Source organism: Vicugna pacos, chromosome 17, assembly GCF_048564905.1.
Source record: "Vicugna pacos chromosome 17, VicPac4, whole genome shotgun sequence".
In the NCBI taxonomy this organism is placed as follows: domain Eukaryota; kingdom Metazoa; phylum Chordata; class Mammalia; order Artiodactyla; family Camelidae; genus Vicugna; species Vicugna pacos.
This window is the reverse complement of record NC_133003.1, coordinates 35,042,745-35,061,203: the sequence shown is the minus strand read 5'-3', so window position 1 is coordinate 35,061,203 and position 18,459 is coordinate 35,042,745. Positions and strand designations below refer to the sequence as shown.

The 18,459-nt window shown below is 45.9% G+C and overlaps 1 protein-coding gene across 6 annotated transcripts in view; it reads left to right on the top strand.

The window, feature by feature from the left end:
- The window catches only part of LRIG1 (leucine rich repeats and immunoglobulin like domains 1), a 470,674-nt gene that overhangs the window by 388,611 nt on the left and 63,604 nt on the right, over positions 1-18,459 (top strand). For 5 of the 6 annotated variants that reach the window (XM_072941642.1, XM_072941643.1, XM_072941641.1 and 2 more), the window contains 2 exons: positions 7,492-7,563; positions 17,163-17,237. In XM_072941642.1, coding sequence (XP_072797743.1) covers positions 7,492-7,563; positions 17,163-17,237 — 147 coding nt within the window. Of the gene's footprint in view, positions 1-7,491; positions 7,564-13,110; positions 13,289-17,162; positions 17,238-18,459 lie in introns of those variants that run through there. The other variant, XM_072941645.1, reaches the window with a different exon arrangement.

Genomic DNA, 18,459 nt, shown 5'->3' with positions numbered 1-18,459 from the left:
GTACCAGGATGACAAACTCAGATGCTCGGAGAGCCAGGGAGATACTACACATGAGTCAGGAGATCCTGGGTGAGACAGTAGGAGCGGTGAGATCTGTCCATGGTCAGCTGGGGTACTTGCTAAATAAATGTAGCTGATTGTGCTGTCAGGATTCCAGCCTGGTGATGACAGGCATACCCTGTTTTTACTGTACTTTGCTTTTTATTGCCCTTTTTTTTTTTTTTAAACAAAGAAGGTTTGAGGCAACTCTGTGTCGAGCAAGTTTCTGTTGGGGCCATTTTTCCAACAGTGTTAATGTTTGTTATTAAGGTATGTAAAAAAATTATTTTTTAGACATGGTGCTATTGCCCACTTAATGGATTATAATTATAGTGTAAAGACATAATTTTATATGCTCTGGGAAACCCCAAAATTCTTGTGAATTACTTTATTGTGACATTTCATTTTATTTCAGTGGTCTGGAACTGAACCCGCAGTGTCTCTGAGGCATGCCTGTACTTTCAAGAGAAACTGAAACTGTTTTTTTCCTAAAAACTTTAGATTTCTCTAAATATTGTTCAGTCAGAAACAAATTTCCTGCAGCCCAGCATTAGCCTGAGAGAGCCACCAGTTTGCAAGTCCTGGTTTACCATTCACGAGACGCTTGCCATGCTGGAGCCTATGGCTGGAATTATTTGATCCAGAGTCTTATCTGACCCAGTAGGTTGTAAACTCTTTGAGGTCAAGCACTAGATCTTAACCTAATTTGTATCAGAATTTAGCACAGTGCAGTATACACTGTAGACAAACACTCAATAAATATTTGTCAAATTTGACATCTGTTGGGTGCTAGAGGACAAAAGACTAGTAAACCGTCATTCAAATTAACCCCAGACCTGGGTGAGCTGTGTGAGCAATTAAGGCAGAGAAGCACACTGAAGACGTGATAGGATTACAGAGGTGCGCGTGGCCGACTTCTCCCAGATAGTGTTTTAGGCGTTAGAATTCAGAGACCCACACTGATTTCTAAAGCTGATTTTAAGGAGTGACTGACTCTGGGAGTTTTTATAACGTTCAGTGCATATTATCTCTCTCTTTTTTTTTTTTTTGGAATGGCAACATGTTTATTACTTGGCTGTACTTAACATAAGCAACAGTTCATAACAAAAAAAATCCAGCTAGTAACAAAATAGACACCATTGTTTGGTTGACTTGTCTTTTTAAAACATTCATTATTTTTTATTTTTGTTTTTAAGTTTCTCCCCCAAAAAAGCTAAGTTGGTTTAACATTTGCTTGTTAAACTACTATGTCTTATCTCTTCTTTTAAGTTGTTTGTAAGCCTCATTTGCATAGAGACTTATCTATGTAACATTTTCAAAAATTGGAATAACTGTGACTCATTTCTGACTTTCTCCAGTGTGATTGACCACAGGCTTACAAGGTGAGCTGTTTGGATCAAGCTGAGATAAGAGTGGTTCTACATTTGATCGTCTATGGAATGTGTTTCTTTTTCAGGCTTCAGTTTAGGGAATATGTGGCGGATCGGCTTCCCGAGGAAAGACAGCAGCAAGTCCAGAATCACCTTCTGAGTGGGAACTCTTGGGTGGGGATGTCAGAGGAATGAGTCCAGTTTAAGATACAGTTTTTATCATTCTGAATATACACGTTTAATGTGTATTATCAGGCTGTTCAGTTGTGGCTTTTGGTTAATGAGGGGAAAGCATCACAGTAGGAAAAAAACAAAGATAAAGACACTTGATATTCTTGATTTAAAAAGCAATCTCTTCTCATAAAACCGTCTCACGTAGGCCCAGGGAACGCAGTGTGGTGATTTTACTGGAACTTGATGTGTACAGCACATAATTCCTCAGAAGGTAAAAATGCAGCTGAAACAGCCTTAGAAGCTTAAGGGATTAACTAACTTGAACAAGTTGCATGTTCTTCCTCACTTGCACCCCTTGAAATCTGAAAGGACTGAGTGTTTTCTTCCACTTAGTCGTAAACAGGTGACTCCCTTTTTAATGGGTGGCCGACAGCACAGCTCATGAGGCTCAGGAGAGATGCCCAGCCGGAGCCCACAGCTTCCCGAGAGAAATGAGGTTCCCAGGCTGGTCCCAGGCGCCCCAACTGTGCTTCACACTTTCCTTCCCAACTGTATTCTTCATGGTAGCAAACATCTGAGAGCTTAAAATATGCGAAGTCCCGTGACGTTCAGGAGTCCACACAGGGTTGAGTAGTGGAAGGAGAGACTGGCCTGAAAACCAGACTGAGTGGGAAAACCTCATTCCCTAGGGAATGCCTGTCACAGATTTGGGACCATTCACAATGCGTTATTATTCTTATTAGCGCTGAAAAATACAGCCCTGCTTTACGCCGCCCTTCCCAGTGAGAGATTTTGCCCACGTCGTCAGTGGTCTAGGAGCAGGGCCTGTTTTTGAGGATTAAGTGCTAATTATGTTGTCCGCTGATGTTGGGGTTATTTCCTCACCACAGCTTACTCAAAAGTAAACGGAACTTTTTATCCCTCAACCTCCAAGGAGTCAAAGAATTATTGTTTGCCAGCTTTGAATAGCGTTTGCCAAGTTTGTAATATGTGGTCCTGGTTGTAATCCAGGAAGATGCTGGTCAGATTATGTAAATACTGATTAAGCCTATAGAATTACATTCAGAGGGTTTTTTTTTTTTTTTTTTAAGAGCGTCTTCCTAGTGGGTTGAGTTTTCCAGGGCCCTTTCCTCTCTTGGGGTTGGTAAAGAACTTTGTGTGCCTGAAGATTGAGGACTGATATCCCTGCACCGCCCCCCCATGTTTTTAACAAAGCTGTTGAATTATTGGGAAAATCAAATTTATTTTTAAAGTTTCACTTTAAATGTTTGTTGGTTTCCTCATGATTTTAGAGACAACGCAGCTTAATAGCAATTTCAGGGATGATGGAAATGTCCCCTCCTTGCATCTTGCAGTCAGTACGGTAGCTGAGTGTCCAATCTGTGGCTGTTGGACACTTGGAAACTGCCTAGTGCCACTGAGACTCTGAGTTCTTAATTTTATATAATCTTAATTAGTTTGAGTATAAATATCGTAGCCATGGGGCTAGTGGCTACCAAACTGGAGAGCACAGGTTTACAAAATAGTGGGGGTTTCTCAGCTCTTTAAAGGCTTAGCTCTTCTGAGTCTGTGGAGTTGGGGTGTGGTGGTTCTTGCCAGGAAGAGGGCTCAGAGAGGATGTTGTGCACCGTTGAACTGTTTGCTTTTCAGATGAAGCAAAAACCTGAGCTGGTCTCCGCAAAGGTGCCTCTTGTGTGTTCGGCAAATGGTGGGCCGGACAGTCATCTTTCAGCAGATTAGCAGAAAGAATATCTACAGCCAGGCTCCATTGTTTGCAGATATGCGCACCCTTTGTGCAGGAACAAGGGGAATTTGTGTTATGACAGTGGCTGACAGACTGTTTCATGAAAGCTGCAATTGGCAGTAACTAGATTCCCTGAGGTTTCTCCCCTCTGCACTTTGCTCCTGAAAGGTGCAGAAATGCTTTTGACAGCATCTGTCCTGCTGACAGATGAATTGTTTTGACAGGAGAATCTGAAACCTTCCACCAAAGGCACATTCAGATGTCGGGCCTGGTGCGGGGCGATCGTGTCTGTAGGAATAAGTGAGATGCTTTAGGCTTGTGTGCGTGTCAGCTGTTACCTGGAGGAAAGGCCTCCTTCAGGGTTTCTCACTGATTAACTCTTGGGGTGCTCTTCAGACCTGAGATGAGAATTCGCACCCCTCTCTGCACAGTCCTTGGGCCGAGTAAATGGATTTCCTTCATCGTTGAGAAATGAATGTTGTGAGGAAGCATAGCAGTCAATGGGTTAAAAAAAAGCAATAATTTTATTTTTATATTATAGCAGGGAAAAAAACGGTGTTCATAGAGACAGGATTCACAAGAACCAAAAGATGGAAACATCCCAGAGGTCCATCAGCTGTTAAAGTGGGAAATTCATATATATATATAATATGTATATATATAACATATATAAATCTCCAGATAATAGAATAATGGAGTATCATTCAGCTACAAAGAGGAACAGGAAATACTGACACAGGCTACAACATGGATGAACCTTGAGGACATTCTGCTGAGTGAAATTAACAGACACAGAAGGCCAGATACTCTATGACTGCACTGCTGCAAAGTACCTGGCATGGTCAAATTTGCGCAGACATCAAGTAGAATGCAGGTGGCCAGGCCTGGGGGGAGAGCAGAGTGGGAAGTTAGTATTTAGTGGGTATAGATTTTCAGTTGGAAAAGATGCACAAGTTCTAGGCGGGGATGGATGGTGGTGATGGTTGCACAATGAAAATATATTTAATGCCCGTGAGCCATACACTTAAAGACGGTTAAGATGGGACATTTTATGTTGCATGTATCTACCACCGTAAAAAATAAGCGTGCTGGGAGTTTGTCTCCCAGAAATGAGCAAATAAGAAGATGTCTGAGGATTTTACTCCGGGTTGTATTTATTTGTCAGGGAGACTAAATATTTCCCCCATTTCTTGATAAAGCAGTTGATGATTAGTACCTTATACTGGAATTCAGGACTGGTTTATTTCTCAGGCTTAGATACGAGGCCGCACTGCGCTCAGAAGCAGAGCTGTTCCAAGGACTGGAGCTTCAGCGCTGTCTTCTGTCTGTTGCTCCTAGGCGCTCTGAGAGTGAGGAGAATTACTCTTCAGAGCCAGTCCACCGACACTTTCGTCTGTTGATCCATGGCTTTTCTAGTTCATTGAAAGTCGAAAAGTCCCTGCATCCAGATGGACCCATTGAGAGCTGAAATTTCCACTTGCTGGTATCTCAGTGTTAAGTCCTGATGCCATCTGGCTTCTTGATGAAAGGAGCTTATGGAAGCCCCCTTTCTCAAGCCACCTAATCCAAAAGCAAAATTTGTGTGGTTTTTAGTCCTTTTTTCTTTTTTTAGCTTTATTCTTCTTTTCTTTTCTTAATGGAGTTTCTGGGGAATTGAACCCAGGACCCCATGCTTGCTAAGCATGCACTCGACCACTGAGCTATTACCTACCCTCCATACAACACTTTTGAAATGTAGCTGTATTTTGTCTGTTCTTTGAGGGAAAGACTGACCAAGGGGTGTTGTGATTTAAGGTGGTTTTATTCTCATACTGAGTTGCTGAAGGATATGGCCCCTTGTGGGGTGGGAATTAAGGGCTGTGGTTTCATTCCAGATTGTTCCAAAATGGAGCCGCTGGTCACTAATGGAGACCTGGAGCCTGTGAGCCCCAGCTTCAGCCCTGGCCACGTATAACAAGCCAGAAGCAAGTCATTCATTTTAAACCTAGACTGGAGATTGAAAAACGGTGGTCCTCAGGCTAAATGTGGTCTGCAGATATTTATGATATATATATATATATGTGTGTATATATATATCATATATAGTATTACCTATATGTGTTTGTAGATTTATATGTTTATGTTTATTTTTAAAATTTGGGAAAGATTGCATATAAAAGTTCAGAGATTGAGCTTCTCTTGAAAATGGAGGGGACTGGCCTGTGTCACCCTTGTTTCTGGAGACAGGAGCAAATGCACTTTTCAGGTCAGTGGATGGGCATGGCTGTGTTGGCCTCGTTCCATACCTGGAAGGTGACCACCTGCATTACTTGCTTACCCTTCCAGGCTCTTGCTTTTGTGGTTTCTGTGTCTTTCTCTAATGCCTCCTTCAGCTCAGCAACTCGCACTACCTATGATGGTATAAATGTCACAGTCATTATAAACTGTGTCCGTAGGCCCAGAGACATCCCCCTTTGTCATGCTAGTATGCTCACCATAAAAGAAAATTTCAATCTGTCTAGTCCTTTTTGTGATGGGAAAGAATTCTCTCCACCTGTGGATTTCCTGTTCCAAGTCTGACCTGTTAATTTTTGTGTCTCCCGTTGTAAATACCTCCAAGAACAGACAAGCTCACACTTGACTTGAATAGGTAGTTTAAAAATTACCACCTTCAATTTTTACGGTAACATAATCCTTGGACAAATTGCTTTTAATTCGGGCTGCGCCCTGAGCACAGATGTACCATTAATTTCAAGGGTAGTTTGACTTTTATTTAGATGAATGTCTTGAGTTGACAGTGAAATGGCTCTCAGCTCTGGGTTAGTATTGATTGGAATGTCTCTGGAGAAAGGTTAAAAGATAGTTGCCACTTAATGTGTTGCTGGGCCCCTTAGGAGACAGACTTTAGACTCACGATTCGTATCGCTTATTAATTGGCAGTAACGGCAATGGAATTAACATCTGAGATGAAGAATGTTAGCCAACCCCTTCGGCATAGACAAGACTGGGTGTATTTTGCTGGCAGGGCGTGAACACAGTACACAGTAAGAGGGTAGGGCCCCTGGGGACCACATCTGTGGCTTCTGTTCCTGATTGATTAACCTGGTCTGGGTTGAGGGGTGTGATCCGAGAAGCTCAGCTGATCAAACATAGACCACTTTGCCCCTTGTCTGTCTGTGAGGGAGGAGTCTGGGATGAAGGGGAGAGATGTGGTTCTGAGTAATTGTGATGGCAGCTGTCATCTTGAGAAGCCTGCTGGCCTGTGAGGCTTTCACTGCGTTTGGGTAACACCAGCATGATTTCCCGTGTTTGTGGCTTCTCTCCTATATGATTATCCCTTGAAATAAGTACTCATTGATGGTGGAAATGCCTCTTTCATTATAGCCTTATGATTAGACTGTACAGTGCTCACTAAACAGTCTAAACAGTCCTTTCAACTTTGACTATACATCTGAGTGATTTTTTAATCTTAAATTCTTGTTTAGACCAGGGTTTCTCAACCTCTGAATACTACTATTGACACTTAGGGCTGGGAAGTCATCTGGTGTTCAGGGCTGTTCTGTGCATTGTGGGATGTTGAGCAGCATCCTTGTCCTCCACCCACCTGAGGCCAGGAGCAACCCCCTCCTCCTTCCCCTGCAGTTACGACAACCAGAAATGTCTCCGCACTTTGCCAAATGTCATCCCTGGTTGAGGACCACTGATTTTTAGACAGTGAAGGGTCAGTCCCCTGCCCCTCTTTTCCTTTACTACTGCTTAATATTGTTGGGTGCCTTGGTAAGCATTGATTTTAAAAATGCCATTTAGAATAGCCTTGGACTCGGTATAGTCCAGGGCCCTGGGACCAGCCTACTCTAATGCAGTGTAGGAGAGCTGGCTTCCCTTAGAATGTCTTTAAAAATTGTCAGGTGGACAAATGGTATTGATGAGAATCCATTTAGATTTAGCCTCAAGTGATTTCCTGTTTTCACAGTGGCTTGTTGATGGATCCAAGTGAAGACAAGGTCTGTCTGTAAGTCTCAGTTCTTAGTAAGGTTACAGAACGTAGAGCGTGAGATAGGGGCAATTATGAGGGAGAGGGATGGGGTTTTTCCAGGGAGACAGGCAGACGATGCCTGAATTTGGGGTATAATGCCGAATGTTGCTTCAATTGTTTTCTCTTGTGTTTTGCTCTCCTTTTACCAGGAACCTGAGTTACAACAAACTTTCTGAGCTCGATCCTGCTGGTTTTGAGGACTTGCCGAATCTACAAGAAGTGTGAGTGCTTTTCCCCTGGCTTTGCGGGTGGGTAGGGCGTGGGGAGGAGCTCTGGGTGGGGAGCTCCTTGGGAAGACCCTCTGCTATCGCAGCATCGTTCTCACCCCTGGACCAGCAGTCTAAACGTGTTAGAGGAAACGTCTCCATACGGGCTGTCAGTGACAAACTGGCCTGCTTACTTAGCTCCCTTCACTGCCGCGCCTCTCTCCTTCCTGGGCGGTCAGTGGTGGGTGTGCTGCGCTCCAGCAGGTATGGAGTTGCTGGAAGTCACCGGTTCACAGTGGGTGTATGTGAGAGTCCCCTCCCTTGTGGGAAGCCTTGTGGACCAGCTGGATTAACACACCTGGTCGGTACTTCCCCCAGTTCCCAGAGGGGTCGAGCAGCCTGCTTTGCATGGGCCTATGAGCCAGCCGCCCACCCCTCTGTTTCCCAGGAAACAAGGTATGGGAGAGTGGACAGTAAGGCTGGCTTTCTCGCTCCCGTATCCAGACGGAACTAGGCATTGCTGCCTTGGGAGCTCTAGGCGTGCTGTCTCTTGCGATTTCCTTTAAATCAGGCCTCAGTCTTTTTCCTCTTCTTAATGTAAAAGCGTTCTGTCTTTAGCATGGGTGTCAGGATTATCAGGATTTTAACTCTACAGAGACTTTAGAGAAATTTTCACAGAAGTCGTACATACATACCCACTGCAGAAAATTTGGAAACTGTAGAAATCTGTAGAAATATATATAAATCACCAGTATTATCACCAGACCTAATAACTTTTGTAAACACTTAGTGAAGAATATATACCTCTACACATACAATTTTAGAATCAAGCTGAATATACACCATGGTTTCATATCTGCTTTCTTATTCTTACATTTTTGAACACTTTGCCATGTAAATTAAGTTTTTGACTGTCTCATCTTAATTTTTATGTAAAACTACGACACATGAATATGCCGTAAATGATTCACCCAGTGCTTCTATTGTCAGATACTTTATTAGACAGTATTAAGTTAGTGGTTTCCGTATTTTACTTATTATAAGTAAAAAGTCCTTGTTCATTATTCTTTGATTCCATTATTGATGATTTATCTAAAGGAAATTTAATTTCATCAGCTGATACAATTTGTAAAATATCCTACCTCTGTCCTCAAATCCTCCAGATTGGTGGTTATGATTTCCATGTCTGTTTACAAAGTGTTGAAACTTCCAAAGTTAAAAAGACATCAGAGTTGGAAGGGGCCCTTGGAAGTACTTTGTCCAGGACCCTCGTTTTCCCGTAGGGTCAGTAGGCCTGTGGTTGGGGCAGGGAAGTTTGGAGTGGGTCACTGTGTTAGTTTGCCATAATAAAATGCCAGAGACTGGGGGACTTACACAACAGACGTTTATTTTGTCATATTTCTGGAGGCTGCAAGTTCAAGATAAAGGTCCTGGCAGAGCTGGTTTCCCCTGAGGCCTCTCTTCCTTGACATGTAGACGGCCGCCTTCTTGCTTCCTCTTCACATGGCCTTTCCTTAACATACACGCTTTCCTGGAGCCTCTCCCATGTGTCCTAATGTCCTCTTCTTAAAAGGGCAGTCCTGTTGAATCAGGGCCCATTCATGTGACCTCTTCAAAGACTCTGTCTCCAGGTATAGTCACATTCTGAGGTACTGAAGGCTAGCACTTCAACACAGGAATTTTGAAGGATTACAGCTCATCACAGTCCTTCAAGATGGTAAACCCAGTCCATCAGGGAGCCAGTTTGGTTCCTAACCCATTGCTTTTCCCCTGATCCAGGCTGTCTTTAATGCTGGTGGCTATGATATTCAACTTTCGTGTGTTTTAAATCTCAAGGCTTAAGGGTTTTAGACTTGAACAAAACAAAAACTGGGGTCTTTCTTCTGGCATCATTCAAGCTTTCATTTAACATTTCCTTGAGAACCTACTGTGTGCCAGGCGCTGCTCTGGATCCTGGGGATACAGGAGTGAACAGGACAGACTAGTAGGGCTAGGACTGGGGTCAGGTAAGTGAGGCATTTGCCTCAGGCGCAGAATTTAAGGGGCCTCCAAAAACTCAGCCTTTGAGATAAAGGATATCTTAATGCAGTATTTAAAATACCAAAATGAATGCCAAAAAAACCCCGTGATGAACAAAATATAAAAAGTTCAAGTGAAGTCAGGATCAGCGTTACTGACCCCTCTCCTTTTGCCTCGGGCCCCAGTGAGACTTGACACTGTTGCTGGTCCTATCTGGGTGTGAAAACTTAGGTATTTTGTTCATCATGAGTTTTGTTTTGCACTCACTCTTACATTTAAAAAACACTGCGTTCAAATATTCCTTACCCTGGCTCCTGAGTTTTTTGGTGGCCCCTTAAATATTGCTCCCTTCTCACCCCACCCTGGGCTGCAAACAGACCTTGCCGCTCATAGAACGTGCATTACAATGGGGACAGACATGCTGGGAACAAGGAAACCAGTAGGACTCACTGGTGGTACGTGTCAAGGGGGAATAGAACGGGGCCATGTGAGGATGTTCTTTTGTGATTTTGGAAAGGTGATAATGGTGGGACTGGCATAGCCAGGACGGGGATGATCAAAGTAGGCAGATGTGAAGGATGGGGACAGGACAGACGGCAAATACAGGCCCCCAAGGAAGGGACAAGACAAGGGCCACTGTGCCTGGTGTGCTTGGAGGGGGGTGTGGCCAGAGCCTGTAGGGCCCCATGGGCCACGTGAGGTTATGATTCCAGCATCACTGACAGCCCTCCCGCACATCTAAATTGGGCACGTGGTAGATGCTCCCTTGAGCATTTCCTGTGCTGTTCTCTCTAGTTCTCTTTTCCCGTTTGTTCTTTCCCCAGACAATCTTCAGCTTTCATCAGGTTTGGTTCCCTTGACCTCCGGCCTTTAATCCCCCTTCTACTTGATGCTTTTTTGGTACTTAAACCCCACCCATTCTGGAACAGAGAGCATCTGACTTGCACCTGTCCTTCACTGGGGATGCTGGTTACGGGTCTTAAAAATAGGTTTCCCGACTCACAATAGCCACTGCCTTCACCGCAACACGGTGCTGGGCCGTTGGGGAGGACTGCCTCATTTAATCACGACACCAGCTCTGTAGGATTTAAACAGTTTTCTTTCCGGTCATTTTCTCCTCTTCACAGAGGAGGAAACGGAGGCTCAGAGAGGTTAAATGAACCTGTGCCGTGCTACCCAGTTGGGAAAGCCGAGAGTTGAACTTAAAGCCGTTTGATTCCCAAACCTGTAGGTTTATCCCTGAAGCTGCACTGCTCTGAACCACCTCACCCTGCCTCTTAACCTGCAGCCCTCACACCTGACGATGTGCCAAGGGCAGAGAGTCCTGGATCTCCTTGTATCACTCTTCCTGCACCGGTCTTCTCTTTCTGGGTACCGAGTATTTCCTCTTATTCCTCCAGACCCGTTGTCCAGACCCATACTACCCAAGCCCAGCCTCCCTGCTCCCCTCACAGTCCTCCTCTGAACTCCTGGTGCGTTTAGAGACAGGAGGAGGCTGCTCGCCCCGTCCTCTGCTCTCTCCGTGTTGTGTGTGACTTCTCTCCTGCCTCCTGCTAGCGGGCTCAGGAGTGTTGACCCTCGCTCACCACTGTGCTTAGCCCCAGGCTCCTTATGGTCATTCTACTATTTTTCAGACTGTGGGAGGAACCGAGGCCTGAGAACTTGGCCGGAATTGCACCTCTAGTGAGTGAGAGAAGTGGACCTCACTCCCCAGTCTAACTCCCGTCCCAAGCTCTCTGTGGCAACATGACCTTACTGGGTGTGGGAGTTGTAAAGACATGAATTGCATCTTACGGATACAGGATGGGAAAAATGCACATTTGGTAGCAAACGTTACGGGTTTGAATTCTGGTTCTGCCCCCTTGCTGGGCCTGTGTCCCTGGACAAGTTACTTAATGCCACTTCTGTAACATGGACATAATAACACATTATCAATAATGTAATAATTAAACACATTATCAATGTTATAGTAATTATTCATTGGAGGGGACATCCAGGGCCTTGCACATGGGAAGGGCCCACTGTGTGTTATTTCTCTTTTCTTTTGCTGCTGTCAGAACCACACAGTATCTGTGAGCTGTGGGTGCCTTATTAAGAAGTAAGTCCTCGAGAGCCAACAGGCTGAACCGTTTACCACCGTGACTGCTTCCAGTCCCTGGTCTCACTGTCGGAGGGACAAGATGAAGTCTCCGGTGCCCAGAGTAGTGGAAATTCTCACTAATGAAGATCCAGACCTTTCCCTAAGGAAATTCTCATACATCGTGGAGGCACAGAGGCTGTTAGGAGTGAGGGGTGGGGATGTGGGGATGGATATTGAAGAAAAGAAAAAAAATCACAGTTGACACACAGTTGCTTCTAAATTCTTGGGGCCTGAGGGTCTCCCAGGAGCTGTCAGTGCTCCTAAACCCTGCATGGCCATCCGAGTCTGGAAACCTCAGTAGAGGGGAACCACAGGCTAGTAAAGCGGCGGGCAGTGGTTTAGCAGCGGTTTTATTTTGGAGGCTGGGAACCACAGAGCATCGTGGGCCAGTTGGAGAGAGAAGCCAGCCCATCGGAGGCCCCTGGAGGACGTGAGGACACTTGTGCAGCTGCTGCCAAGCCACATGGGCCTCACTGTCCGCAGCTCCGAGGAAAGCCCACCAGGGAGGGCCTCCAGCCAGGGGCCCTGGACGGCGAGGCTCCTCTATTAATAAGAGGGGCTATTTATACCGTCGTCTTTAAAAACCTGCAGTCGGATCGCATTACTGCTGCCTGGCCTGGCAAGAATGCTTCATGTGGGTGCTGCTGTGTGCTCTCCAGGGCCACTGACCTAAAACGTTCCTGAAGGCGGCGAGGAAGCCTGAGTGTGCCCTGCCTTTGGGTATTTATGGCTCACCCTCCTGTGTCCTGGGCTTACGCTCCTGTGCACGCGCGTGTGGTGTGTTTAAGGGAGGGGTGAATTCACAGAGGAGGGGGCGTCATTTGAGGCCCCGCTTTTTGGCTGTGAATTACCAGCACCTGTTAAGCATTTAGTATATATCTGGCTCTCTCCTAAGCTGTTAGGTTTAATTATTTCAGCCAGATCCTGCCAAAACCCAGTGAAGTTGGTGCTTGGAATATTCACATTTTGAGGGAGCAGGAAACTACGGCAGAGTGAGGTTAAGTGACATGCTGATGGCCATTCGATGGGTGCGGAGTGGGATTGGGTTGAATGGATCCTGGTCTGTCCGATTTAAAAATCCAAGCTGTATAATCCCCTCTGAATAACCCTTGATCGGCTGCGCCTAACCGGGCCTCAGTTCCTTCTTACAAGGTGAGCTGATCACATAGTACCTTCCATAAAGGGGTGACATGTAACTCAGTGGGACGTGGCACGTGAAGCCCTCAGCACAGAGCCAGGCACAGGGTACAGCGCAGGCGCTTAGTATTGTTTATATAAGTGTGGACTGGAAGTAACTATATCCTATGTCATTATATTAAAAAAGCTGTGTCTAGCCATCTGGTTACAAACGGTATCATATGTCTGGCCAAACTCATGATTTAGTCTACCTTGTTCTCAAGCAGCTAAAGTCACTAATAACAGTTACTGGTGAAGTGGCCCTGACTCCAAAACCCGGGCTCCTACCTGCTACTGACAACTTGCTTCTGCTCAGAAAACGAAACAAACTGACTTCCAACCCCTGGCCCACCTTTGACTGCTACATAAGGCCGCTCTCTGCCTTTGGAAACAACCAAAGTGTCTGTGAGTAATGGGTCAGCTAAATACAATCCATTCATACCGTTCACGCCTGCAGAGGAGCTCCCTGCCGCTGGGTGAAAGAACTAGGGGGCTCTCCAAGGTCTGTGACTGAGAGAAAAGCTGGTTCAGAACAGTCTGTGCCATGCACAAGCATGTGCGTGGAAGAAGAGCACGTGTACACCTTGAGTCGCGGGCAGCGGGAGCGTCCTCCTGGACCAGAAGGCGAAAGGGCAAGGGGACCGTGTGTTTCCATGGATGTTCCCCGTGTTCTTTTTTGAAACTGTTTGAAAACTTCATGGTGCCCTTTGTCAGCCATTCAATATATAAAGATGGCCAAAAATTTTAAAAAGACAAAAAAAACCCCAAAACTGAAAAGCGCTTTAACTCAAAATGACTCCATGAGTTTGATTTTCATTGTCTGTTGATGCCTAATTGGATTGAGACAGTCACAGTAATTTAAGCACTCTGCACCATCCTTTTTAACATTTTGCATCTTGCAATTTTGTAAAAACTTCCTTTAAGCAAGTTTCACAGAGAACTGAGGGGGCCCAGAAGGCCGGGAAGGGCCTGACTCCAGGTTCTGCCTGTGGATGGGTGAGTGGATGGGGGAGACAGTCACCCCCATCTGCCTTTTTCACACCTTTTCCAGCTGCAGGGTTGGGCCATGATCTGCATTCTGATGCTTCTGGAGCACTTCTTGGTCCTGAATCATTGGGAGATGTTAAGTTACAGAGGCCAGATACTGTAGAAGGAGTTTTTCGGGCCTTGGATGGAAGCGTATTTGGGAGGGGGGTGGAGTGGGAAGTGTGGAAGCCTGCACCGCCTCAGATAGTCAGAAGTTTGCATCAAACACAGCCCTAAACGCTGACAGTGTCCTTACGCGTGGAGACTGGGCTGAACTTCCCGGGGGCCCGTTCCTGCCCGGCTCTGGCTGTGCTATTTTTGACCAGTCTCTATTTCAGTCTGGCAAGTTGGTGGTGTCTCACAGCAGGTTGGGCCTCCGTCACCTTCTGGGGTTGGTGTTCTCGATTCAGCAGGGGACAGAGCGAACAGAGAGAGCCACCAGTGCCGTGTGTGGAGCAAATAGACCTAAATTTACTAGCAGTTCTTTTTAAGTAGAAATGATGGAGAAGAAAGCTAGCCTCGTAGGTCTTCTCCAAGCCTGACTGTCCTTCTCATAAATCAGGTGGCCCTCTTGAGATCAGAGCCTGCGATTTCCACCTCAACATGTTGATGCCAGTCTGCTCCTCCAGACAAAAAATGCCCTGTTTGTCTTTAGCACTGGTTCCAGCACCGTCCACTCTTTCCAGCATTTTTGGTAGGGATTGGAGTATTATTAGGGTGCCCCTTTTCCTTGTTCATTTATTATTCCAGGAAAATTGGGTGGAGCAGTTTGTCATGTGCACAGTAGGCCTAGTTTGAGAGCAAAGCTGATTCAGCCAAAGTTCCCCTGCAGAGAAGGCCATACTAAGTGTTTCGGGTTTAGAATCAATTCAGACCCTAAGCAGCGGACACATGGCTGCCATGTTACCTAAGGGATGATCAGCTCCGCCTGCTGGCCTTTCTGTTTGTGGCTCTCCTTTGACTTGTGGTTGTGCTTGGGTGCAGCTCTTGTCCATGTCTCTCCCTTTGTGTCACCCTGGGGTGGCGACTTAGAAAACTTACCTGTTAAGTTAGGGATCAGTACTAGCACCTCGTTCCCAACTCAGAGTTGTAATGACGCAGTTACATAACGCACGTAGAGTTGCAGCTGTGGTTATAAAGAGAGAGGGTTCCTGGTTAAGAACCTAGACTTCAGGGCTAGACCTCCAGGGCCACGCCACTTACTGCTGGTGACCTTAGTCAAATTACTAAGCATCTTAATGATTCAGTTTCCTCACTGGTACAGTGGGAAGGCTATGGGGTCCGCCTCATAGGGGGTCTAAAGATGAGTTAATATATTGAAAAGCTCTTAGGACTGTCCTGGCATGTAATAAACCCTCAATAAGTTAGCTGCTTCTGTTATCATTATGACCTCCAACATCTGGGTTTTAGAATAAGTCTGAGAAATGAGTTCTTAAGCAAGCTGCCTTCTTGGCAACAGGCCCCTGACCTTAGTTTTCCTTGTTCTGCTAAGATCTGAGGTTCTTGTCTAGTAATGCGTACGTTTGCGGTACCATGAAAAGGTATTAGTCAGGAATTAGACTGATGGAAGGTTTTCAGCATCCCTGTAACAAAGACAGGAGATGGATCACAGCAGGGTCGGAGAGATAAAAGGTGAAGCAGAAGCAATCTGATTTAGGGGGCAGTCAGATAAGAGACTGTTAAAGTAATTAATTGTCTACTTCAGCACACAAACAAGGGCCCATTAAGTGGAGAAAGGATTTGCCACATGATACGGATCTGTTCGCTCTCTGCCAGATGCTTCAGTCATGAAGCTATTGAAACAGACATTCTGTGTCCCTCGGCCCAGTAATTGGCAAGCTTCGCTCTAACTGGCTTTGGCGCTGGAGAAAGCCAATGGGATAATTCAAAGCCTTTTCCCTTTTTTTTTCCCCTTCCTATTCATTTCTGTAAAAGATGGCAGACAACCAGATTATTCTGTTCAAGCAAATGCTAGCTGTACACTTGTACAAATACAGCTGTCATTTCAGTGACGTTGTCGGCACACCATACATAACAAGATGCTCTGTGGAAGACACAGTCTCTTAAAAAATGAGAATAAGATAACCCAGCTTTATCCCCTTGATTCTGCATCTCAGATATAATTTCTTCCCAGCCTGTCACCCGGCCAAAAGCCTGATCACTGTGCTTTGGCTTTCTTAAGGATTTTTGTGCTCACTTCACAAATCTGATTTTGGACTCTCTTCCCAGATTTGGAAATGCATGTCCTTGTAAGGAGGCCGAGTTGCAAAGCCTTTGGTGGTGGACCAGGCGAGCTGTGTTCTGGTTCTCGGGCTTTTCCTTCTATTAAGAGTTCCGAACTATGGAAGTACAGATTTAGAGTGTTGGAACCGGAAGGGGGCTTGGAGAGCATCTCTGGTCTGGAGAGGATTTTCAAATTGTCTCTGTGCAAAAGTGTGTGTGTATATGGATGTATTCCTGGAAAACATGTCTGGAGGCTTCACTGGAGTCTGGAGGAGCTGGAATCTCAAATAGATGGGAGTCTCCAAGTCCAGCTCTTTGCTGTTACACAGATGAGGCACTGGACCAACTGGCCCACGTGTCCCAGGCCCCTGGGAACCCCACGGGCGTGTGTGAATCTCTGGTGCTGCATCCAAGCGTGGCGCTGTTTGGTGAGGGCAGAGCCGGATCTTGGATGTGTGAAGACCAACCAGGAGAGGGGTGGGCCTTCCTCCTCTAAATCCTTTCCCCCCCCCCTCTTTTTTGTGATGTATAGTCGATTTATGATGTGTTAATTTCTGGTGTACAGTATAGCGATTCATATGTAGATAGATAGGTATTCCTTTTCATGTTCTTTTTCATTATAGGCTGTTACAAGGTATTGAATATAGTTCGCCCCAAACCCTTTTCTGACCATTCTAGCCCACAGGGAGTGCTCTCCCTCAAGGTCTGGGATGCTGTTATTCTGCTTTATGCATCTTGGTGTGTTTCCGTGGTTCCCTGTCTGTTAGTCTTGATTTCTGAGCTAGGTTGGAAGTTTCTGGAAGACGGGCAGCATCCCCTGAATGTTTAAGTCCCGAACCGTGTGGGTGGTAAATGATTGGATTTTGTGACCTGGGATAACTTCTCTCCCACTTAAAAACTCACTTTTAAAGTATCTTGAGTTCAGCGGCAGCCGGCTCAGCACGGGTTTTTATTTCCTTTGTATGTATATGAGTTCGTACCACTAATGTAAATGATCTAAATGGTCCGTTTCTTCTCGTTGCCCCTACAGGTACCTCAATAACAATGAGTTGATGACTGTACCGTCCCTGGGCGCTGCTTCGTCTCACATCGTGTCTCTCTTTCTGTAAGTGGCCCCGTTCGGGAGACCCTGGGCTGTTTGGTGAGGCCATGCTGTTGTCCTGCTGACCTTTGGTGGCAGGAAAACTTGTGTCTCTGGGCTCGCTGGTGAAAACGGTCCTTTCTCCATGGAGTGCTAATGATTGTGACAATGTCCTGCTGGCCGTTGTGGGGTACAAAGAATTCAAACCTGCAAGTTTTATCTCATCTCTCACTTAGGGGAAAATACGGCTTTTTAATCCCTAGAGGTTGCATAGAATTAAATTTCTTGGTCCTAGCAGGTAAGCTGCAATTCGGGTGAGTAAGTCAGACTTGAAGAAGCTGTGTGAATTACAAGACAGCAAACTCATCCATGTGGCCATGACTTTCATGACTTAAAAAAGAAGCTCTCAGGCCTCTGAAATCAACGTAAAAGTAAGGTATTCACTGTCAGGTCAAGTGTTAGACAACACGCAACCTATCAATCATTATAGACAACGCACTGGAAATGAAAAATGGTATCAAGGGACTTGAATGAGAAAGAAAGGAGGGCACTGGGGTTGGGGGTGGGGGGCACTGTCATCGGCAGAGCTGTGACGAGCCTCTGCTGGGTAGTTAAGCTCCATGAGTTACCCGCCTTCTGTGGCTGTCAGGTGCAGGTGCTCCGTTGTTTAGAACTCGCCCAGAGGTCTTTCCAGATAAACCAGTCATGAGTCCAACAGTTTTCTAGACTAGATTTTATTGGCCACTCCCCCAGCTCCTTCTTCATGCTGTATTTCCTTGTCCACTTCCGCCCTGCCTGATTCTATTTGTTCTTGATTTTGCTGGCGTTAGGTGTCTTCGGTGCACCTGTCCAGATCTTTTCTCGACACTGAGCTGAGCACAGGGACTTGGCGGGAAGGCGTCATCCGTCCACCGGCTGGTGTAGCTTGCAGGTCTCCAATTTTTGCTGGCCACGGGCCCAGCATTCAGAAGATGCCGTGTCCTTGTGAAACATGATCTTGGGCTTAACCTTTTGCAAGGCACTGTGCGGCTGGGGAGCAGGGGTTAGAATCGTAGCCCAGCTCTGTGTTCTGGACAGCTTCATCTCTCTGAACCTCATTTTCCTCATTTACAGAATGTGTTCTTGGCCTGTTGTACACATAGGGAAAGTGAGCCCGGGGTTCTAGGGGTGTACGATCTACAGGAAGGTCCTGGTGCCCTGCGTGACCCATAGTGGGTGATTGACAGATGGTGGCTCCTGCTGCTGG